At 36.3% G+C, this 25,475-nt stretch overlaps 1 protein-coding gene across 10 annotated transcripts; it reads right to left on the bottom strand.

Annotated features, from left to right (window-relative positions):
- Nucleotides 1–1,276: 1,276 nt before the first annotated feature.
- OCIAD1 (OCIA domain containing 1) lies at nucleotides 1,277–25,371 on the bottom strand. 10 transcript variants are annotated; one of them, XM_069594071.1, is made up of 9 exons: nucleotides 25,101–25,371; nucleotides 23,493–23,555; nucleotides 22,990–23,070; nucleotides 16,924–16,977; nucleotides 10,349–10,396; nucleotides 9,402–9,537; nucleotides 8,571–8,746; nucleotides 4,401–4,553; nucleotides 1,277–1,805 (listed from the first exon to the last, which is right to left on the bottom strand). In XM_069594071.1, the coding sequence occupies exons 2-9, from the start codon at nucleotides 23,548–23,550 to the stop codon at nucleotides 1,768–1,770; spliced, it is 744 nt and encodes a 247-aa protein (XP_069450172.1). In that variant the 5' UTR covers nucleotides 23,551–23,555; nucleotides 25,101–25,371; the 3' UTR covers nucleotides 1,277–1,767. The 10 variants fall into 10 exon arrangements, with proteins under 10 accessions (XP_069450172.1, XP_069450170.1, XP_069450169.1 ...); XM_069594069.1 differs by having other exon boundaries at nucleotides 24,881–25,252; XM_069594068.1 differs by lacking the exon at nucleotides 25,101–25,371 and adding an exon at nucleotides 24,881–25,040 and having other exon boundaries at nucleotides 23,493–24,413.
- Between the last annotated feature and the right edge of the window lie 104 nt (nucleotides 25,372–25,475).

Raw genomic sequence — 25,475 nt, 5'->3', positions numbered from 1 at the left:
TGACTCAGAGGGCAGGACCAAGAGCCCCAGGGGTTATGCCTAAATCCTAGTCAAAGCAACACAAGACTGGCTGGGTTTAAGTGCCAAAGAAGTGACTGCTCTATGTCTCTCATTCTCATTCCCCCTTTAAAAAGGAAAGTCTAAAGCAGCAAGAATTTGGGACAAACAGGGAAGATTACTTCTAAGTTCATAGGTATTCAGACTGAGAGGAATGATACTTAAGGACCTTTACCTCATCCACACCTGGACCTGATTAGACAATGAGCTCCTAGACCCTGAGCTGTCACAGTGGAGTTCTGGAAAAAGTATGACTTTATTTTGCGTGTGAGAATGGTGTGAATTATTGTGGTCAAATAGGGGACTGAAGAGAGCTCAACATCTTCCATCCCGTTTCTTTTTTAAAAAAACGTGACTAGGTGTGAAGTTTATGCTCCTGCCTTGAGGCAGGTTTACAAAAAATGCTTCGGGACTTCTGAGGTAAGGTCAGGAAAAAAAAGGCAAGTTTCTGAAATGCTTGCTGCACTCACACAAGAGCCCTAATGATCAAGTAAAGAGTCTAATGGCCTTGAGCACAACATGCTATGGGGAGGCCCACACTCTACCAAGACACAGCAAGGTCCTGAAGCTAAGAGAAGCCTGGCTAGGCCTCAGCCCAGCTGCCTGCTGTTTCCATTCCATCCAGCACCTGACTGCAAACCTCAGAGACACAGAGTCAATTACTCAGCTGAATCCTTCCTTAAATTCTGACACAGAAAAACTGAGACAATGAACTGTTGCTGTTTTAGGCCACAAAGTTTGGGGATGATGTGCAGCAGTAACTAACTGAAATACTGTTTCTGGTGGAAATGTAATACAATTAAGTATAATTTAGATGAGATCACAATTTCACTTTCCATTCACCTGAACCAGAAACAAACATTACGTCAACAATGAAGAAAATACAGTATACCAAATTTTTATTCCCCTGGAATTTGCAAATTTTTCAAACACCGCTTTTTCAGGGCATTGGGCTATTCACTGTATGTTGCTTTATTTGAGTCACATTCTTTGTATTATAATTAAAATATTCAGATAGATGACTTTATTTCCTATCCCTACAAAACTCTTTCTTATGATTGTACTTAAGAGGGCAACCCACTCCAGTATTCTTGCCTGGAGAATCCCATGGGCAGGAGCCTGGCAGGCTCCAGACCATAGGACTGCAGAGTCAGACACGACTGAAGCAATTTAGCACACAGGCAGACTAGAAACAATAAGACCATAAAATCAACGGAGATACATGTTGCTTTATATTTTATTTACCATAAACACTAAGAGAATACAGCAAACACTGGAGAAAGGCATTTTAATAATTTTGATGTAAAGTTTAACACTTAAAATTATGCTTGCTCCCCCCCCAACCCCAATTCAACATGCAGGTATCATTTATTTCCAGATGCAGTGATTGTAGAGCATTACATTCTCTTGAAAGTTTTATAACAGAGTATCCTTGTCCTGTAACTTAAAACAATTTCATAAACTATGTATAATCATGGTATAATAACATCATTCAAAGAGTTTCCCAAATGACTATATTCACACAATATTAATATTAAAGTCTTGAGTTTTTAAAACATCATCTCAATAAGCCAAACCACAAAAACCCAGGTTCTAGTTTTAAATGTGTTTATGAAGACTGCTGCTGAGCTCAAAGAATGCAGATGTTCATGACCACCTAGATGAAGCTGGATACTGAAATTCCTTCAGTAGGTCCAATGATGCAATTTTTCACTCATCCCAAGTATCTCCATATTTGTTTACTTTGACTAGGAAAAAAGCACAAATAATTGATGATTCCAAATAGTAATAAGTGAAAGGAACTGTTTTATGTTTGCTATTATTATGACTTAAATTATGTTTCTCATTTGAATAAATGTACATGAGAGTCAAATTATAATTATAAAAAGGGGCTGGCTAGCCTTTTGTGAACTGGAGGTTTGACATAAATACAGTATCAAGACATTTACATATGTATTTGATCTCTAAAACAACCTGATAAAATAAATACAACCCCTGTTCTAAGGAAAACAGATTAGTAACTTGCCCAAGGTACAAGCCTAATAAAATAGGTAGAACTGAAACGTGAACACAGGTCTATTTAGGTCCAAAGCCTGGGTACCTTTACAACTTTACCATCTAAAGTAAGCATGGTATACATTACAGGATGCACAATAGTTACCAGTATATGAAAAATAAAACAATAATGAATATTTGAATGCCATTTTCCACAGAAATCTCAGATTAGATTAATTTAATCTCTCTTAGGAGATTAATACCAGTACAAGGAGGAAATGCTTTCCAGTATTTTTGTATTTTATGTGATATTATATTTTGAAATATGTTCTTCTATCTTTTCTACTCTTACTTTTTAGCCTGTCTTCTACACAGCCATCATCTGTGAATTATAACTCTTCAGAAGACCCAAGTATTCACAACAATGTAAAGAAGCAGTTATCAAAGTATAAGGGGATTCCCTTCCTCAAGACTTTTTCAGTGAAGTCTTTAAAGTCAAAATTATTTCATTATTATACTAAGACATTGTTCTGCTTTTCCCCCTTGCTCTTCTTCCCTTATGTGCAGAAGGCAGTTTTCACGGAGCTACATGATGTGTGGGAACATCACTGCTGACAGCTAACTGAAAATATGCTTAGATGTTTAAAATTTCTGCCATAATTTCTAACTAGCTAAAGTAACAACGAATATAATCCACATAAACAAAAGCTGAGAATTTTTAAATGACACTTTCTGACCTAGTGAATCTACATTGTACTGTTAATTTTCTAAGTTCTAGAACAGAAATCACAAACTGTTCATAACTTTTTTCTTTAAATTATATAAAGCACACACAAAAAAAGCTTTCTTTTTACAAAGAAAAACAGTTCACATCACTGTATCATGAAACAAAACTTCAAAACTGTTCACAGCCAAAAGCACCAATGTCCAAATCCAGCAAATATCACTCATCTACCATGTTATCTTTTCTTGGTTTTTAGCACTAGAAGGCCCAACCAAAACACAACATTTCTGACATATCAAACAATGGCACTATGCTATGCAGACACACAGCAGAGCAGATTACAAAAATGAGAATACTACCGCCTGCCCTCATGGAGCTTACAGTCTAAATTCTCAAATTAATTAGAAGATCAGAGTACCAGTGAATCTTCACATATTACAGAGGAATAACTACTAAATACATAAGGCTTATGTTTTACGGCAAACATTAACAAGTATTTCTGATTACAAATCTATTTTAAAGCTGTAAAGAACATCAATAATATGACAGAGGTGGATCACTGTTGTAAAATAGGATTAAATGAAACAATTACTACCGATTAGAAATAAAACTAGCTCTAAAGGAATGATCATAATAAAAAATACCAAGTATTTTTAATGTATTTTTGCATTCTCTGTGGTATACTCTCAAGAAGGTACAAAGGACATTTTTGTTCCTTTAATTTTTAAAGTAGTAAATAGAAAACCTTGAAACAATGATATATCCTCTAAAATTCCTCAAGAAAGATATTACAAAATTTTATACTGAAACAGCTACAAAGCCCTATTCAAAATGCCCTCTTGTTACTGACAAATCTTTGGTGTCAGAAAATTTACTCTGGGTTATGCGCAGCTGCTCCAAAAAGTCTTAAATCATGATATTAAAAATCTCTATGTATTAATTAATTATAGAGTGAAGTACTGTTTAGGGGCTTCCCTGGCAGCTGAGTGGTAAAGAATTCACCTGCTAATGTAAGAGATATGGGTTCAGTCCCTGGGTCAGGAAGATCCACAGGAGGAGGAAATGGCAACCTACTCCAGTATTCTTCCTGGGAGCCTGGTGGGCTACAGGACATGGGGTCACAACTGAGCAACTATGCACAAAGTACTGTTAAAAGTCAAACTCCCTATTTGGAAATGCCCTAAAAGCTAGTTCATAAGCATGTAACTCTTTCAATTTCATAGACATACAAGACCATCATTTTATTACTCAATCAGGATTCTGTGACTCTGCCAAAAGTGGCATTATCAATCCAATCTGGTTTTATGCAGTACATACATCATTTTAAAAAATGTTGTCAATTCCCAAGGTGGCTTCTCATACAATCAAATGTTTGTATAATTTCTACATTGAAAATTTAGTCTTACTGTTTTAAGCCATACTATTTGGACTTCATTATTTTCTAATATAAAATGGCTTTTGGAACACTAAAAAAGGAAGAACTGATAACTATTAATAGTTACCGTCTTAAAAAATGTTATTTTGGTTAATTGCTTGAGGCATTAAATCACACGTTAGTATAATTAAACTAGTGCTGCAGTTTCTAATTCTAAAGAGTAAAGTGATTCAGACTAGACTATCATACCTTCTTTTTTTGGCATTCTTTCCTGCATAGGCCTGACTGAGGGGTCAGTCTTATGTGTTAAAGTAACTTCATATGACTCTCTGTTCTTATTCCTTAATTCCTCATATGTAATATTTTTTCTTTTAGGACTTTCTTCAATGTTGGGATCAGGTCCTAAAACAACAAACAGTTAATAAATGGTGATAAAAGGATTTGAATAAATCTAAAGCAACTAAAGTTTACAAATGCTTCTTACCTACTAAAAAATTAAAGTGAAGGATCAGATTATTACCAGTATTCCAAAGGTCCTGTATTTTCCCCAAGGTAATTATAAAACCAAAATCTACTTCCTCTTACGCTTTCAAGCTTATATTTCTAAAGTTAAAAAAATATTTTTTTAAACTACCCATGGCCAGAAGAAGGATGGATATAATATATACCAGCACAATTCACTCATTAAAATGCTAGTGTTGCTCTAAACTGGGAGGTTATTCATACAGTTTATATAATTAAAGAGAAATATATTCTACTAGCGACAATTGAACAAAACTAGACATGGTGTAGATTTAGTAATAGTTCCATAGTTAAATGTTACTGTATCCAGCCTATATATATACAAACAACTCCAGCAATTAAAAAACATTTATGTTTTCTTATATTTCAATAATACTTGAAAATGGCTATTGAAAGGTATAAAATAGAGTCTTTAACCACAGGAAGCATCATTTTGATTTAGGTCTAATGGATGCAATACTGAGGCAGAAAAAAGTAGCAACTTTTACCTGGGGAACCAGCATTTATTCTCTCTCTCCCCCAAAGAAAGTCAAAGTATGAAAACATTTTATCAAAGAGTCAACTACTGATATAAAAACAAGGAAATGGTTAGATGACAGGACTAAATTTTGAATATAGTTTATAAAGTATATAGTCAGCAAGCAAAGCCAGATAACATTTTTTAAAAGTCAATTAATGCTTTCAGTGAACTATTTAACTTACAAAATCTAACAAATCACTCCCCAAATAATATTTTTCAGAGGTTTTTAATGAGACATAGAAATTAGGTATATCATTTTAATAATATAACCATATGAATTAAAATAATTGTTTTAAAATCGTTTTTATAAATGGTACTATTTTGAAAGTGAATAGTAAGGTCCCAGCGAATACTCACATTTTTCAAAGCAACATAACTATTTATTGAATATATTCAACTACAATCTTTTACCATAAAGTATACTTGCACTGATACAAAGCAGAGGATTTAAATTTCTAATTAGTTCTAGCATTATATACCATGGATAAAAACCAAACTTTTCTTGCTTAAAGAAAAATATTAAAACTGTATACTTCATTTAAAAGCAACTTGCATTTCATTAGTAATAAGTTATTGAGTTCATTTCCTTTCAGCATAAATGATATTTTTTACATTCTGAAGGAGACAGCTTATACTAGATGAGTAGTTAGGAACCCTAGATTCTCATTCCCACTCTGACAACATTTAATGAATGTCCTTGGGCAAATCACTAAGCTTCTTTGAGTCTTGGTTTTCTCAGCTATGAAATACGGAAGTTTGAACTAGATGATCTTCGCTAAAGTTCCTTCCAGGTCTAATACATTTTCTTATCAAAAAGAAAGACATTTCATTGTTCTGAAATTCTGCAATGAATAATGAAAACACGGATCAGACAGAAAATAGGGATAATTTCTTTCACTTGTAAAAGCCAAATGAAAATATCTTGCACTGTGTAGGGAGCAAGACTTACAGCAAAGAGCTGGAAGGAACAGGAAAATGCAAAAAAGCACTGATTTAAATCTAACTGTAATAAACTTATTGTAGTTTCATAACAACTATGAAAGAATGCTTTCTACTCTGAGAGATTAATAACTTTCAATTCCTGTTAAGAGAAAGCAGAGGACAAATAGGACTTAAACAAAAAGGGAGGATGTCCTGGTAAGGGAGGACTCCAGGAAAGCAAAGGAGGCCACTGTGGGCTCACGTGGGGAACTAAAGTGGCAATCTTGACTTGGGGGCAGGGCTAAGACAGCAGAGCATGACGGATGGATGGCTACAGTGGAGGACTTAAAATACATGAAAGTTTGGTCCTTGCTGTAGTCTGTGGGCAGATACCAAAGGGCATTTTGTTTGTTTTTACTGGCAAAGAAATTATGTAACATGGAATGAAATTTTCTAATGCAAATGCAAGGAAAGATGCAAGACATAGCAAGGGAAGACTTGGTACACGGCTAGAACAGAAGTAGAATAGATTTGAATTTGGGAGACTGGAGAAATGGGAGACTCTGTGAGACAGCTGACTGTGGAGATAAAACGATGACTTTAACCATTCTCTCCTATGCTGCTGACCTCTTTTCCTCTCTCACTAATCAGGTGTCTCATGTCCAGCCACTAAGGGGGGAAAACAGGTGAGAATTAAAAGACTTTGAAACTTTCCTGATGATCCAGTATAGCACGTGGGTTTGATCCCTGGTCAGAGAACTAAAACTCCACACGTTGTACAGTACAGTCAAAAAATAAGACTTAAGAATCTCTTCAGTTATCTCAACCCTTTAACTTCACTTTCTCCTGTCTCTTCTGAAAAGTGAAATACTCACCCCCCACCACCCCCACCACTGACTCCTGCTCTGAGACAGTGCTGTCCAATACAATTTTCTATAATGATGAGAATGTTCTCTACACAGTCCAACACAGTAGCCAGTAGCACATATGGCTACTGAGCAACTGAAATGCTACCAACGCAACTGAGGAACTGAATTTTCAATTCGTCTTAATTTTAGTGAATTTAAACAGCCACATATAGCAAATGGCTATTTTATATCCTGACCAACCTAGAACCCTTCTGCACCATCTGGAACCTTACTTGATCTATAATCAACACCTCTCTTTCCACTCTATACCTTCTGTCCTTTTAACATATTCATACATAGAGAATAAAATCTGTTCTGTCTAAAAAGAAATGAAGGCCTGAATGTCCCTTTAACCTTGTTTGCTCCCCACAGGTAGTAGCTTATCGTATTTATTTCAAAGCACGTGTTTTCAAATTCTCTGAGGTCCAAAATCCCGTTTCCAAACCCTTGGGAGTCAGAAATGCTTCAAAAATCAGAGTTTTAGATTTTAGAAAAAACATTACCGTATATATCCCTTATCACTTAATGTCCATTGAAGTAGTGATGAATAAGCAAACACAACATTCCTAAAACAAAATCTAGAAAAAATATTAAGATAAATAAAGATTATCAATGTAGTTCTATCCAGCTGAAATTGGTTTGAGTTCAGGTCAGAATTTTATCACTAATTATTTAAAAACCTGTTCTTTTTAAAAAATTTTGGATTTTAGGTAAGGAATTACAAACTTACACTTTGTTTCCAATTCATCTTTCATGGCAAATTAGACTGAAGAAAGCAAGGAAGCAAGCTAGCTAACATTTGCTGACAGTCTATTATTAATACTTTTCAGACATTACCTCTCATTAGTTCATTTCATTCCCAAAGTTCTTTAAGAGAGGTATTATCATCTCAATTCAAGAGATCAAGAGACTGAAGGCACCACAAATTACTTGTCTAAAGACATATAGCTAGCAAATGTCAATCACGATTCATATGCAGGCCTTAATCCAAAGTTGATGTTGTTTCACTCACATCACATGATCTTCAAAGCTAATATTCACACAAACTTCACAAAGCACTTTCACATGGATTTTCTCACTTGACAACAGTTCTGTAAAGCAGGTAATTTTTCTCACAAAGAAACTAAAAGAGCCTTTAAGACCACAGTAATAAATGAAATCTTTTAAAGACTCTTTCAAGGACCATTTATCATTTCATCTTTGCTATTTCACTAAACATGGTTAGCATTTTCAATTAATGGAGCATATTAATAATTTATTCTTATTTTTCTATATCTTCCAGCAGACTGAGAGAGTTTTTCAGGGCAAACAGCCAGCTCTTATTCATCTTTACTTCCATACCTCGCAGAGTACCTGATACCTACTGGACCTCAAAAAGTGTTGAATGAATGAAGAACGAATTCAAATGAACAGATGAGCAAACAAACATGCTGAGTTTAGGCTGATGGTGGAATACAGAGGTGATATCCAGCTAACAAGGTCATCAAATAAAGTTTATACATACGTTGGACCATAAAAGCTGAAATTCATTTCAAGAGAAGTTTCTACCTTGGGCAATATGATCAGTAATACCAGTTGGAGTAGATTCATTCAAAGAAGCACTGAATGGAATTGGCTCATAATGAGGAAGCATCTCTTTTTCTAAGTTGTCTGCTGCTGGGGATGTTGCAAAAGATGAATGACCACTCACATTTGAGTCATATTTTGACCTCTGAGAATAGTGCCTACAAAATAAAATCATATTGTATAAAGAAACAGGGTTACTGTCTATGCCTTATTTAAAGAAGTGTGTTACGATACAAAAACTTAAGTCATTTTCTAAAGGAATAATATAATGTTAGTATAGTTATTTAAAACAGTAAAATAAAGTCTGTTTTTGCCACAAAAACAAAAATATGTTCTAACCCACTTATACAACTAAAACATTGTCACTCTTAACATAGAGAAGAGAAAATATATACCCATTTTTCTATTATTAGGCTTCAGAGATCCTTTTAATGTGTTTAAAGTTCTTGGAAAGAAAAAGTACCTCAGATCAGAAAATGGGTCCATTTCTCACATTAACTTGGAAGTTACTTCCACAGGGAGTAGTCCATATCTACACGATTTTGCTGAAGCATAAATGACAGCAGTTCTCATGGGGTTTCTGCTGCTTGCCATTTATGACAGGACAATTTATCTACCGAGTCTACTTAATTACCTTATTATTTACCTACCTCTCAAGACAGATTCACTTATCTGTACTTATAAAATCAAAATGGCAAGTTTCCAGTGGTCCTTCAGTAAGGCAATGTTTCATGCACTCAACTACATCAATATCTAGTTACAGGTTTTTTTTTAGGTAAAATGAAAGCCTTTATAAAGATCTGAACGGCCTACCCAGTTGGTGAAGATCGTCGTGCCTGTCCTGATCGTAAAGCTTCTCCGAGAGGGGAATTCTCAAGATTCTTGAACTTCTCCTGGCAAGTTTTCACATAGGAAAGCTTTCCAGCAAAGTATCCCATGATGCAAGCAACTTATTTGTAAAAATAAACAAAAAGTGTAACTCAATGTGCCTCTTTAGACAAAAATCTTTTCTAAAAGAACACTTCAAAAAAATGTAGTTCTAAATATGTCTCTGCTGTGGAAAAACAGATTTCCTGAAATACTGGTAAAAGTACGACACTGAGTTGCATTAAGAGTTCACAGAAAGATTCAGTGGATATAATTCACTTTCACAAAATCAAGTTAAGTTAAAAATTATGTGAAACAAATGCCTCATGTTATCAGTAACATGATAAATTATGAAGTGCTACCTAAGCATGGCTACTGTTTTATCTTTCCAATACAGAAGACAGAATACCCTGGAAAGATTCATAAAAAGCTTCAGACACTCTCTTTAAGGGCAATTTACTATTTTTTATTAACCATATCATAAAATGTAAAGAAACTATACTTATAAATGCTATTATGTTTATTTACTAATTGCAAATTAGGGTTTTTTAAAAATTACACTTAATTTTAAATATTCTTAGATTAATCAGAATAGCTGAACTTTCATTCCTCATAGACCAAGATAACTTATTTTCAAATATTATATTTTTACAAAATAATTTAAAACTAATGGTTTCAGACATTATAAAAACAGGGGAAAATGCCTCCTTCAACTAACTCATGGTTTTTAATGCTAACAATAAAATGCCCAAGTAGTTCATTTAAAACTTAAACACAATGATTTATCAAAACAAATAACCAAATAACTGTTATTAGTAAGATGGAACATTTGTAAAAGCTATTTATTTTACTTAGGCAAAAAAGCTAAGAGAATTAGTATTGTTCATACTTACATATAAGTTTAGGAATGGAACCATATTTGGGATGACTTGAAAGGATTCCTAAAAATAAAACAGTAAATATTTCTGAGCAACACTGTTACATTTACATAATAAAGATGTTTTCTATTTTTTATTGCAAGGAAAGAAGTTCATGCTAATAGTATAAGAACGGTACAGAAATTATGGTCAATAATACAAAGAAAATAATTCTGCTAGTCACACACTTCTGCTGGTCTTTTATAATGCGAGAGAAAAGCAGTTGTAAGTTTAGCAGTACAGTATAAAGCAAGATATATATATTTCTTAGTGGCTTTGAGCAACCCACAAAGACATAAGGAAAAATTAGTACAGACTACCTTTATATATTATCTGACAGCATTAGCTCTTTCCAGAATACCAAAGCAGCCTGAAGCTATTCAAAAGAGAATTCAACATCAAGAGAAATATGAAGAAATCAAGATTCTAATCTATCAGAATGGATGAATTCAGCAAGATCACCTGATACAAGGTAAATATACAAAAATACACAAAAACAAAAAAAATACACATCTCTATGAATCAGGAACAAACAAACAAAAAACCCAATAAAAAAGGATACTACCACAGCACCAAAACCCATCAAAGACCCAAAAACAAATCTAATAAAAAATTAGAAAGATTCTGAAAACTACAAAATTTACTAAGGGAAATGAAAGCTAAGTAAATGGAGAAACACACCATGTTCATGAAGTCAAAGATTAAATAAAGATGGTAACTCCTCATAAATAGATATATATTCAACGCAACCCCAATTAAAAGCTAAGGAAGTTTTTTCCCCAAACTGAAAAGCTTATTCTAATATTCATGTGGGAACACAAGCAGTCAACAAAAATCATGGCAATGTTGAAGAATACCACAATGGAGAACTAGCTATCACCAGATATCAAGACCTATGATAAAGCTATACTGATTAAGATAATGTGTTATAAGTACAAGAACACATAAACTTATCAAATTCAGAAACAGACCCACACATACAGTCACTTGATTTATAACAGAGGCAACAACACTGCATTGCAGTGAACAAAGACTAGTCTTCAAAATATAGTGCTGGGCCCACGAATCCGTACGGGGGAGACATGTACCTTGATCCTACCTCATATAATGTTCAAAAGTAATTCAGGATGACTCAAAAATATAAGTATGAAAAGACAAAACAGGGAATTCCCTAGCATCCCGGTGGTTAAGGCTTTGGGCTTTCACTGGCAAGGGCCTGAGTTCAATCCCTGGTCAGTGAACTAAGACGTGTGACAAAATAAATAAATACAATAAAGCTTACAGAAAAAGCACAAGAGTCTTCATGTCCTTATACCAGATAAATATCCTGAAGAGACTACAGAAAGCCCTTCTTATAAGAAGAAATCTGATAAACACACGAGATCAACTTTATTAACCACGAGGGAGATGCAAATTAAACTACAATGCAATCACTATCGTGTTCGCTAACAACGGCTAAACTTCAAGACACAGAAGTAGCATGTGTTGGTGACAGTGACACAAACAGAAATGAATGAACTGATAGTAGGAGTGTAAATTGGTCTAAACAGTTTGGAGAGTTTAGAAAGTATCTACTAAAATTGAACCTGGACATAATCTATGACCAAGCAAAACGTCTACAAAGAGACATGGAGTTCATGGCAGAACCATTTGTAATGTCAAAACTGGAAACTGCACAATCATCAATATACAAAAGGATGGACAGAGTGGTATGATATATTCACATAGCAAAAAACTATATGCAATGAGTGTATATAATTTACAACGACATGCAACAATGTGAATGAATCTAGTAACATGCTGGTAAACAAGCTCTCCAAATAAAAGGGTCTGATTTGTAATGTTAGTTGATTTCTGTGGTGTAAATACTTGCCCTATGACCAATTTCAAGCTACCAATGTTTTAAAAATTGGTTTGTCAAGTTTCCAAAATTTTTAACAATTAGCCCTCTGGAGCTGGTAAAAGCCAGTTTGGGCATACTACTGATGAATCTCACAATGCTGAAAGATGATACATAAAAGATTGTATCATGTATATGTAATTTTGCCATTTAATTTTATATAAAATGAACTGAGATGACGAGTAAAGGGAGGACTGTAACAGTATCTACATTTACACAAAAATATTGTTTCTTTATTCTGTCAGCAAATACCTATAAACCACCTATAATACACAGGCACTACATTCTAGGAAATAGGAATATAACAGTAAAGAGACATTAACCTCACAGAGCTTTAGTCTACAGAGCAAATGAAGACAAACAGAATATAGTGTAATGGTTGCTATTCATCCACTCAAATACGGACACAGATTGGAGATAACTGCAGGTTCAGTTCCAGACCAGTGTAATAAAGCCAAATCACACAAATTTACTGGTTTCTCACTGCATATTAAAATTCATGTTTATACTATGTTGAAGTCTATTAAATGTGCAATAGTATTATGTCTAAAAAACAATGTACATACCTTAATTTAAAAAAAAATATTTTGTGCTTAAAAACGCTAACCACCTGAGCCTTCAGCAAGCTATAATCTTTGTAACAGCAACATCAAAGAGCACTGATTACAGATCACTATGACAAATATAATGAAAAAGTTTGAATTACTGCAAGAATTACCAAGATATGACAGAGACACACAAGTGAACAGCTACTTTCAAAAAAAAATGATATTGATAAGACTTGCTCTATGCAGCTTGTCACAAATTTTCAATCTGTAAAAAACCAAAAGTATCTGTAAAGCACAATAAAATGAATTATTCTTGTATTTTAGTGTCTACTGCATGCACTATGCCCTGTCAACTGCCAAAAAAGAGTCCATATTTTAAAGGGAAGTAGCAAGAATGGAGACAAATACAATTACTGAGACTAACGCAATATTCTTACCAACAAATGATACATGATAATTCATGGGAGTGCAGATGAAAATAGATAGCTTACAGAAATACTTAAGAGCTAGACTACAGAATGGACAGTTGTTGGACAAAGCAGGTAAGGAATAAAAGTGAAAAATGTCTGTATCCTGGCTAGAGAGTGATGCCATTCAGACTCGGGGGGAATGGAGGAATTAATTTATGGAGAAGTGAATTCAGCTTGGGACTGAACTTGAGTTCAATTTGAGGAGCCTGTAAAAGGGCCATTCATGTGGAGATGTGCAGAACGTGGTTCTGGAGCCGATTACCTAGACTCAAGATAATTATGAGGGTTTAGAGCAATAAATGGTCACTAAACTTCCCATCATTGTTGGATAGTACATGGACTAAAAATTCAAAGGCAAAGTAAAACTTAACACAATGAAGGAAAAAGCCCACACTAGGAATGTAGGCACTAAGAGGTTGTGGGGTTTTGTCTTCAATGCTACATACCCAGAATAGTATATAGTGCATATCAGACATTCAAAAAACATAAAAAAATGGAGAAGTTGCCTGCAATAGGAGAAAAACCAGAAGAAAGTGCTATAATTGAAGCCAAGAGAAGAGAACATTTTAAGAAGGACTGGTTAAAGTTGTGTAGTGGTCATGAAGAAAACCTGTCTATCAAATTCAAGCAACAAAAAGGTTGCACTGGTATGTTTTAGTACATGTCAGATTATATGCATAATCTATGACATATACTGTAGTAGTTCAAAAGAAAAAGTGAAGTGCTCATTTGTGAAGTCTGGCTTCAAATTCAAGACAACTAGGAGCAGCTGTAAAAGGATAAAAAAGATTTTTTCTTTTTTATGTTCTGAAGTTAGAAATGATCTGAGCATATTTAAATGTTTTGATTTAAAAGAATGACTAGAGCAGGAGCAGCCAAGACTACGTACAGTATGACAAACTGGATTAAAAATCATACACGTGGATAAAATCATACACAAAATGTTAGGCATTTTGATTAAATGCAAAATGCTTTGCTGGATTCGAATTCCTTTCCTAAAGTCTCTCTCAATATTTTTTTTGAGATTGACTTTTTCATTAGAATACCTCACCCTCCAAAAACAAGACCCCAATACAATTTCAACAATAATAAAAAGCCCTCAATCTGGGAGATAATTATATGGGTGACATATCACTCAATATTCTTTTCTGTATTTTTTACTCAAAGTATCAAAATCCCAACAACAAACTCTGACAAAGGTATAAAGGTGACGTGACATGCTCAATAGAAAATGTTATTCTACAAATTAGGTAAGTCATTTTCAACAATTCATCCTTTTTAAAAAATGGATTACTAAATCCCCCTGAAAAGCTCCAAGCCCAGTCAGTCACTATGAAAAACTATAAAGATGCTGAAGATGGTTGTTGCTCATGGTATGACTTCTGCAAACAAAATCAGAGGCATAAATCACCATTAATTTCAAGTCAAATAATCACCAAACAGTAACCAGAAGTCCAAGATGATTTGGGCTGCAAAAATAATCTGTCATTTCAGTACTAGGTCCTAAGATTTTCAGTGGTAACTATGTAAGAACCATCCTATGAAGATGTGTGTTCAACTACAAAAAGGGAATTTCTGTCTGTGGTTTGGTTATATGTATGATTACCTACAAGGCATTCCCAAACAGGCAAAAGCCCAGCAAGTGTCATTTTACTGTTGAAAATATAAGGTCCAAGTGAGTAGGTGCAATCTGATTCTCCCAGCCTTTACCACTTGTGTCTTACCTTCAAGCTGTCCAAAGTCTCCTACTCTACGGAAGCCCCAAAGTTCCAAAATTTTGCTTTGCTTTCTTTTTTTTCTTTTCAAAATTACCATTTCTCTTGGTTCTACCTTAGCTATACATCTTCATTCTTCCCTTCATGATTCTGCCACTCTTAGCCATGTCAGTGGCCTGACTGTACCCCTCAGCTGTCATGGTTATCATTCTGACAACCAGGTCCCTCCTTCCTGAGTTACTCTTACATCTCCTTTAATCTAAATCCTACCCATCTTCAAAACCTTCATTACAGTAGCCCTACAAAAATCTTTTTTCTTTGAAAACCTATAGCTCTTGGAGTCTCTACCACAAAACTTAGAAGCTTATTTAATATTTAATTATATTCTCTATTTGCTTCGACTTTGTATTCACAACTTTGTATTCATTTTGTTTTCCTTACATGAACCACCAGCTGTTATTAATTTTTCTTTTCTATAATCCACCCCACCCCATGTCTAGCTCCAATCATTAGTTAAATGACTGACAGAACTCAGATAAATAAAATGGGTAGCATAATAGACACTATAATTTCTCCATTGCTCAGTTTTTCCTTAAAATTAATGAAACTAAAATGTCTGTTTCACATTACAAAAACAACCCTAGTCTATAAAACAACTCTGAAAGACAAGTAAGAGTATATGTATCTTGATTCATTTGCTTTTAAAAAATTCCTGTCTAGTGAGGTTCTTTGGAAATTCTTGAAATAAAAACAAAATTTTACCTTAAAAACTCCTCCCATTTCCCTACAAAACTACTTTTCTCAACTAGTTGTGTCAATACCACTAAGTAATTCATACTGCTAATATGAAAAGGCTATATGTTCCTATCATAGTAACATCTTGGAAGGAGCTTGTTGACTATCCTTTTCTGGAACATCTTCTAATTCCAAGCAGACAGTTCACAAAATAAATGTAATGAATATTTCTACTGTTTACACAACTAAATTTAAAGATGTAGAGACTGATATAGTTAATACCTACCTAAACGCAACTATTCTTTCCAAGTAGCATATTTTACTATGTAATTCAAATTTTTCATTTATTTTACTACATGCTGAAGCTGAAACTCCAATACTTTGGCCACCTCATGCAAAGAGTTGACTCACCGGAAAAGACCCTGATGCTGGGGTGGATTGGGGTAGGAGGAGAAGGGGACGACAGAGAATGAGATAGCTGGATGGCATCACCGACTTGATGGACATGAGTTTGAGTGAACTCCGGGAGTTGGTGATAGACAGGGAGGCCTGGCGTGCTGTGATTCATGGGGTTGCAAAGAGTCAGACATGACTGAGCGACTGAACTGAACTGAACTGAACACAATATCTATGTATTTTCTTTTTGCTCTGGTTATTGAGAGACTGCCAACTTCACTATTTAAACCAACAGAATCTGGACAAGGAAGACCTCCATTCCCCCATTATAAGACAAAGCTGGTTTAGGAAGCTAGGTAGAGAATTCAGTCTTTTAACCAATACACAAGATTCAGCTGGAGCCTTAACTCAGACTCTTGATTCAGTAGGCCTGGGATGGGGCCCATGAATATGCATTTCTAACAAGCTCCTAGGTGATGAGTTATGTGGATGGTCTACCTACCTAAGCCAGGTTTATTTCTCTACCTTCCTGTAAACCACCACTGGCTTTTAATTACTTTCTTGTTCTTATAGTGTTAATACACTACAGTGCAGGAGGACATCAAATTCTCAGACTTGACATTTGACTCTGGATTCATGGAGATATATCTCTTCTGATGTAGAAATTTTTAATGATAATTTTTAATATGACACATTACCATATGTCCCCTATCTAAAGATGAGAAAAACAGAACATAAAAACATGATATCCAATGTGCTAAACAAATTCAAAGTTTAAAATATTTACCTTTACTAATCAATCCTTGAGTAATCAACATACTTGTTGCAGCCAAAGGTACAGCTATAGGGGGAAAAAGAATTTGTCAACATCAATAAAAGGAAAAGATTTTGTCTGAGTTCATTAGGATAAATAGATGTATATCAGTAAAACCAGCTAGAAGTACATTGCAATTAAGATCTTCAAAAGAAATTGCTCCACTTTTAAAAGCTGTGCTATATATACTCAGGAAAACATAAAAAACATTTTAAATTTAAGAAAACGTAACAAATTATTAAACATAATTTCAGAACCACCCAGATTTAGGCTCTAAAATAGCCATTCATTGATATCATCAATTAAAACAACACAGTAATAGTGATCAAAAGTTACCTCTGAAGTTGAAGGGGGAAAAAAATTACTGATAAGGTAGGCAAGACATATATTACAAACTGCAAAATTCCATGTACCATGTTAAGTGCTTTCAGCACATTATCTCATTTAATTTCTACCACATCTTTATAAGCCAGATATTACTACTGCCCTTTTAAAGATAAGGAAACTGAAGCTTAGAGACATTGAGTAATTTGTTCAAGATCATACAGCCACTTCAATGGCAGATTCCAGTGAATTCTGATGCCAGATATCAAGTTCTGTATTACAGAGTGAACCAATACACAAGATACACTACTTGCCCAAAATCATATGGTGATTGGTATAATTAGAAAGCATATATTTTAAATACCAATGCTTTCTCTTAAACCAGGGAATTCTGTAAAACTCAATGAAAATATGACTGACATACATATGCCTATTAATGCTGAGTGAAAAATCCAAAACTCTCATAATCTCAAAGAGGCTCATAATTTATGAAGCCAGTCTTCTATACCCAAACTGCCCCAAAGAATTTCGATGTTAAGTCTATATCTCTTTCCCAGTTAGGCAGTGTGCAGGAAAGATTTAACACGGCAGCCCAGAGACTGCTTTCCTTACAAAGGCTTGCTTTCAAGACTGGTCCTTCCCTTATATCTGGGAGGTTGACAGGTAAACCGATATAAAACTTTACCTGGATGATAAGTGGCTCACTATGCACAAACTACTTGCACAAATACTGTTCATACCAAACACCTCCTTTCCTTTGGGGAGTCTGGAATTTTGTTACCTGCTAGGCTGAGGGAGCCTATGTGACCAAATCCCAATAAAAACTGTGGGTGCTAAGTCTGTGATATGTTACTACAACATGCAACTGGAGAAATTTAGTACATTCCGTGTGTGTGACTACTTGGAGAGGACTCAGAAGCTTTGTCTCTGAATTTCACCCACTCCTTTACCTTTGCTGATTTTCCTTAGTATCCCTTCTGCTGTAAACTATTTTACATTGCAATAGCTACACATGGCTGCCGCAATGGAGACTGAAGTTCCTGACTAGGGGTTGGGTACTGGTCTGTAAGGAGTCATGTGGTAAATACTTTAGGTATTGTCCGCCACACAGTCTTTGCCCCAACTACGAATTTTAAAACAAAAGCACTGAGATAAACAAATGAACACACCTATGTTCTAATAAAACTTTATGAATGAAAAAATAGGAATTCCAGATAAATTTTATATGTAATGAAAAATTCTTCTGCTTTTTTTCAACTATTCAATGAAAGTCACCCTTAACTCACAGCCATACAAAAACAGATTTGGCCCTTGGGTTACAGCCTGCTCAACTGTGGTCTAGAATATATATGGGCAATTTAAGAACCAAAGTCATTAAGCATTTGAATTATTAAAATATTCATGATTAAAATCCATAATGCTGGAATAGGGCATTAGCTTTGCCATCAGACACAATCTGCAGAAACTCTAAGGCTTAAATCCTTGCTCTATTACTTACTAATGGATTTTACCTCAGCTGGAAAAATGATCTAACGTTGGTTGGTTAGAATGCCTTCATATATTATTTAAGGTTTTTCAAAGGATATTCCTTTAAAATTACAGCATCAGTACAGTTTGCAATCACTTTCTCCTTCAGCTTGGTTCAAGAATTGCAACTTGAAGCACTGAAGAATCATTAAGGATAAAAGGCAATGAGTTAGTTGGCCATCTCTACAAAGGACAATTTCCCCATTTTGCTTTCTTTTTAGGCCAAGATGGCATAATGTAAAGAGCAACAGTTTGGTTAATGAGATTCTAGTATTAGTTCTGCCATTCACCACTGTATCTTTCCATAAATCTTCTAACTTCTTTTCATACTATAAAGGGTAATCGAGTAGAACTAAGGTCTCTTTCCAACTCATGCATTCTGTTACAGAAAAAAAGAATGGAAAATTAAGAGACTTCAGAAATTTAGTCTTCATTCTAGTCAAAGTAAAGAAAAAGTCATTTGCTCAAAGCAACCCAGATGGTTTGTGGTAGAATTTAGATCAAAATTCAAGTCTTCCAACTCCCAGGTCAGTGGTCTTTTCCCACTGCACTACTTGACTCCCACTCCAGAGTCTACTAAATGTTTCTTTAGGCAAATCAGTAAAACTGCTGACCAAATGCTATTATTATGACCATGATCTCAATCATATTCAACACAAGAACCCCTAAAATTCCTTTTACTCTTTTCTTACACTAGCAAAATACTTCTCTAAATTCATAATCATTTTCAATTGAAACTTTTCATTCATCACAACAGCACTGACAGCCATTCAATATAACAGCTTAACACATAGTAAGTTAAACTGAATTAATCTCCTTAACAATCCCATGAGATACGTTATTATTATCCCCACTTAACAGAGAAGGAAACTGAAGCATACAGAGATGAGGAACTTCTCCAACATCTCACAGCTAATATATGTTGGAGCTGTAACTTGAATCCAGACAGTCAGGTCTCAGAGTCCATGCTCTCTCTTACATAAATCATATACTATTTTATTCGAAAACCAATACAGATGTATGAAACATCATTCACAAAACCTATAAGATGCATGAAACAAATATGAATTCATACACTTTTCAGCAACTGCAGAGATTGAGAACTGCTGTAACCTATAATACACATTAAACTAACCCTAGCATGTAGATTGTTACATTACCTGTATGTTTGTGCAGACGGAACTAGTTGTACACCTTCTTATTCTTCTAACCCATTCTGCACACTGCTAATGTTCCTTTAAAACAATAACGTTATCATCCCACTGGCCCAAGAACTCACAGGCATGTGCTAAGTTGTTTCAATCATGTCTGACTCTGCAATCCTATGGACTGTAGCCCGCCAGGATCCTCTGTCCATGGGATTCTCCAGGCAAGAATACTGGAGTGGGTCGCCATGTCCTCCCCCAGGGGATCTTCACAACCCGGAAATTGAACCTGCGTCTCTTATGTCCCCCGCATTGGCAGGCAGGTTCTTTATCACTAGCACCTCCTGGGAGGCCCCAAGAACTATTTCAAATCCTGAAAGATGATGCTGTTAAAGTGCTGCACTCAATATGCCAGAAAATATGGAAAACTCAGCAGTGGCCACAGGACTGGAAAAGGTCAGTTTTCATTCCAATCCCAAAGAAAGGCAATGACAAAGAATGCTCAAACTATCACACAATTGCACTCATCTCACATGCTAATAAAGTAATGCTCAAAATTCTCCAAGCCAGCCTTCAGCAATACGTGAACCGTGAACTTCCTGATGTTCAAGCTAGTTTTAGAAAAGGCAGAGGAACCAGAGACGAAATTGCCAACATCTGCTGGATCATGGAAAAAGCAAGAGAGTTCCAGAAAAACATCTATTTCTGCTTTATTGACTATGCCAAAGCCTTTGACTGTATGGATCACAATAAACTGTGGAAAATTCTGAAAGAGATGGGAATACCAGACCACCTGACTCGCCTCTTGAGAAATCTGTATGAAGGTCAGGAAGCAATACCAGACCACCTGACTCGCCTCTTGAGAAATCTGTATGAAGGTCAGGAAGCAACAGTTAGAACTGGACATGGAACAACAGACTGGTTCCAAATAGGAAAAGGAGTACATCAAGGCTGTGTATTGTCACCCTGCTTATTTAACTTCTATGCAGAGTACATCATGAGAAACGCTGGGCTGGAAGAAGCACAAGCTGGAATCAAGATTGGCGGGAGAAATATCAATAACCTCAGATATGCAGATGACACCACCCTTATGGCAGAAAGTGAAGAGGAACTCAAAAGCCTCTTGATGAAAGTGAAAGAGGAGAGTGAAAAAGTTGGCCTAAAGCTCAACATTCAGAAAACGAAGATCATGGCATCTGGTCCCATCACTTCATGGCAAATAGACAGGGAAACAGTGTCAGACTTTATTTTGGGGGGCTCCAAAATCACTGCAGATCGTGACTGCAGCCATGAAATTAAAAGACACTTACTCCTTGGAAGGAAAGTTATGACCAACCTAGATAGCATACTCAAAAGTAGAGACATTACTTTGCCGCCTAAGGTCCATCTAGTCAAGGCTATGGTTTTTTTTGTGATCATGTATGGATGTGAGAGTTGGACTGTGAAGAAAGCTGAGTGCCAAAGAATTGATGCGTTTGAACTGTGGTGTTGGAGAAGACTCTTGAGAGTCCCTTGGACTGCAAGGAGATCCAACGAGTCCATTCTGAAGATCAGCCCTGGGATTTCTTTGGAAGGAATGATGCTAAAGCTGAAACTCCAGTACTTTGGCCACCTCATGCGAAGAGCTGACTCATCGGAAAAGACTCTGATGCTGGGAGGGATTGGGGGCAGGAGGAGAAGGGGACGACAGAGGATGAGATGGCTGGATGGCATCACTGACTCGATGGACGTGAGTCTGAGTGAACTGCGGGAGTTGGTGATGGACAGGGAGGCCTGGCGTGCTGCGATTCATGGGGTCGCAAAGAGTCGGACACGACTGAGCGACTGAACTGAACTGAAATCAAACCTTTAACTTCTTGGTATTATATTTATTTTCCACCCCCAACAAAACACCTCTGCTCCAATCCCTTCAGACTCAAGGCTCCAGAAGAGATCAAGTTATTAGAGAACCTGCCTTTGTTCATTTAAATGCTCCTCCACCATTCTTCATTTACCTGAGGTTCTATTGGTTGTTAAGCCTCATTTGTTTAATAAAGCCTTTTATAGCTAAATCAATTCCAACTAATTTATCCTTTTAATCCTATTGCTGTTATGCACTTAATCTTTCTCAAGGTGTCTCATGAGTTAGTTCTGTCTCAAGTACATCATAAAAGTACTTCAAGACAATGACTGTCTCATAAAGCATATTCCAAGCACAGTACCTTACACACTATATGCATAAATACTAGGCTGACTGATAAAAATGTACATCCTTTTTAATTACTTGTCACCCCCTCCTTTTTCAAAATCCCACCTTGTTATTTTTTTTTTCTTCGCTAGAATTACCTTATCTGAAAGGACTGCAGTTACCTCTTGAAGAAACAACATGGTTCTATTCAAAGGAAAATTATGTTCTGTGTTGCTTTCACCATTCTCTGTACTTAAAAAACAAAATCTTCACGTATAAGATTTCTAGTCAGAAATCAAGAGCTGTAGTGTAATAACACTTCACATCAATAAAACAGAAACTAACAAATTTTTATCCTATAGTGGTTAAAAGTTTAAGAGGCAGAATCATGAACTTGTTTCAGAGAGACATGGCTTTAAGTCCAGACACCATGGATTACCAGCTGCGGAACACCAGATAGTATCTTTAATATCTCTAAACCTCAATCTCTTCATCTGTAAAGTGAGGGTAATAGTTATCAACCTTACTGGGTTATTTTTATATAACCCATGTACACAGTAAATGCTATCACTATTGTCAACAAAAATACTTTACAATCTTGAAAAAAATTATCACTTTTAAATGCATACAATTCTGATCATTTCATGATGTATGCAAAGGTTAAATGACTATGGAGTACACTTGAAACTAACATCATACATCAACTATATTTCAATTTTAAATGCTTAATAAAATGTACACAACTTTCTTTCTTTAACCAACCTCTTTTAGCAATAACCATACCAAAGTTAAAAAGCTGCCCATTCTTTCTATGTGAAGTCATCATAATTTCAGGTATTAAAGATCAAATTTTGTTGATGAGAAAATTTAACTTACATCTGAACCAGAAGCTTTCATCATTGCACTCTGCAAAGACTCTTCTTTCTTCCTCCGTTGGAATGTAATCAGCCCCTATGTCTTTTTACCAAGGAAAATCAGTGAAACGTTAAAACAACCATGAAAAAAACCTAAGTCTAAAAAATTACCTTAGTCTAAACATTAACAAAACATAATTTTTACATAAAGTAATGGAATAAGTGGATTGTAAACTTTTAACAAACTTTGACTTCAAATATAAAGTTAGTGCCAATATTCTACCAGCTATGTAGTCAAGACTGGCTACAAAATGGGCTGGGTCTAGTGCAAAATTAAAATTTGGGTCCTTTGTTCAAATTACTAAGGATTTAAGGGTGCCAAGAGTAGACCATTAATGGGTCCATGTGCAACCGCAAAGGTCACACAGCCATGAAGCCAGCCCAGTGGCTACTGTTATTCAAGGCAATGAAAATTTCTCTACATAAAAAATGCTTTTAATTATAAATAATTTAACTGATAGTTACGGGGAATTGGTCTTGGAACTTCTGCATTTGGCTCTCGAAAATCAGCCCTCCCATTCATCTTTCCTGCATCAAAAACATTTATGAAAAGCATTAGAAATGACTGCAACTGGCCAAAATAAATCAAGATATAACGTAGTAAAATTACTATCTACACTGCAACCAGTCAACAAATATTTACAGAACACAACTACATCGAGAGTACTTGAAAAGTTGCCTAAAAAAGTCTCAAACCTATTAACTATTTTAGAACGATTCATTAGGTCCTGTAATTGAAGAACAGATGCTTTACAATTATTTATCAGCTGGTTATATCAAGATACAAAGGTTATCGATTTTTAAAAAGATGTATTTTTCCTTCTGAAGCTGGTTTATTTCACATTATCCTGTGTTAAGATCCTCTCCAAAACATATTATTAAGATAATTCACCAAAATAGAGAAGGAAATCTCAAGTCATTTCTGGATTACATTTTTAAAAAATGAAATAATCACCAGGAAACATACAATCTCTTCTACAAAACAGTACTTCCAAAAAAAAAAAAAAAAACTGAAATAACAAGGACGTCATTTTGTTCTCCCAGTGGTGGGAAGCTAACAGCACATTCGATTGTATCCTCTTTCCTCCCTCCCCAAATGGAGACCTAGAAAAATAAACGAGATACACAAAAGGCATAGCATTTCAAGAACATACACTTTATTATTATTTTTAACCCATGTCTCTGGATTTAAGAGATCAACAGATTTAGACAGCTACGTATTTTACACAATGTTCACATATAGTCTTTATTCTCATCTTAAAGACAATTTAAATGAAAACGGGAAACATCCCACGCGATGAGGATAGCAATTGGGACCCTTCCAAAATTCACTTATTCAGTAAGTCTTCACTGAGGGCCTTCTATTAATTCATGCCAACCTCTTGACTAGGGAAAAAGAATAAATAGAGTAAATCAATGCCTGGATGGATAGAGGTTCCTTAATAAACTACGTATATCCTCAAACAACCGTAAAAGAAAAAACCGAAAACCTCTTCTCACAACAGCATCCTACCTAGAAAGAGACTGTCAGGTTTGACAAAGCCATTTTAATCTCTTGCTCCCAAAGAATAAAACAACCGTCGATTCCTGCACCCCATCCCCCACGCACTGCGTCTCCCACCTCCAACACCTACACACATCCGTCACCACCAATTTCTCCCTTGCACACCCCCAGACACGTTCCCTCACCAGCCCTGGTCACCGGCACCCAGGAGCCCGAGGCCCAAAGAGCGATCGGCCCACCCTCGCAGGCGGGAAAAATGGCGGCAGGCGCAGGGGAGCAGCCGGCCGCACAGAGATGGTGAGTGGGTAGGTGCGGGGCGGAACGGGGCTTTCTGCGTCATTTCACCCACCTCCCGACGACGACGGCGGCGGGCGGTGGCGCGGCGAGCCCGCTAGACCAGGGACAAAAAGCCCGAAGGGGAGTCGGGTGAGGTGGAGGGGGGAGGGGAAGGCGGAAGGCGCGGGACTGCAGCGGGGTTGGGGGTGGGGAGCGGTCAACGACACGACCGCCAAGAAGTCACCCAGATACGGGCTCAAAATGACCGCGACCCGGAAGCAGTGGTGACCTACGGAAGGAAATGACGTCAAGCCCTCCCTGCGGAGTCTGACGGCGAGCAGCCTCAGAATGGACGCGAACTCCGGCGTCGGTCGGCCTTGTCCGCCTTGGCTTGTTCCTGCAGCATTCACCTCCACCGCCGGCCGCGGCGCTCACGAGCTGCACTGCGGCTGCGCATTCCACTACTGCGGACCCGAGCCCCGCCCCCTCCTCCCTGCACCCCGCGGGAGGAGGCTAAGGTTTAGGCTGCTGTGACGCACCGATGTAATCTTCCAGTTACTGGCCAGCAGGAACGTTCTGGAAGGCCTTTTATCCTCTGTTGAGAGTTGGCTATTTAGCTTTCTCTGCTTTTAGGCTTTACATAGTGCACTTCTTCTTTGGGCCTCTAG

Source organism: Ovis canadensis, chromosome 6, assembly GCF_042477335.2.
Source record: "Ovis canadensis isolate MfBH-ARS-UI-01 breed Bighorn chromosome 6, ARS-UI_OviCan_v2, whole genome shotgun sequence".
NCBI lineage: Eukaryota > Metazoa > Chordata > Mammalia > Artiodactyla > Bovidae > Ovis > Ovis canadensis.
The sequence above is the reverse complement of the archived record's forward strand: the minus strand, read 5'-3'. Positions and strand labels throughout refer to the sequence as shown.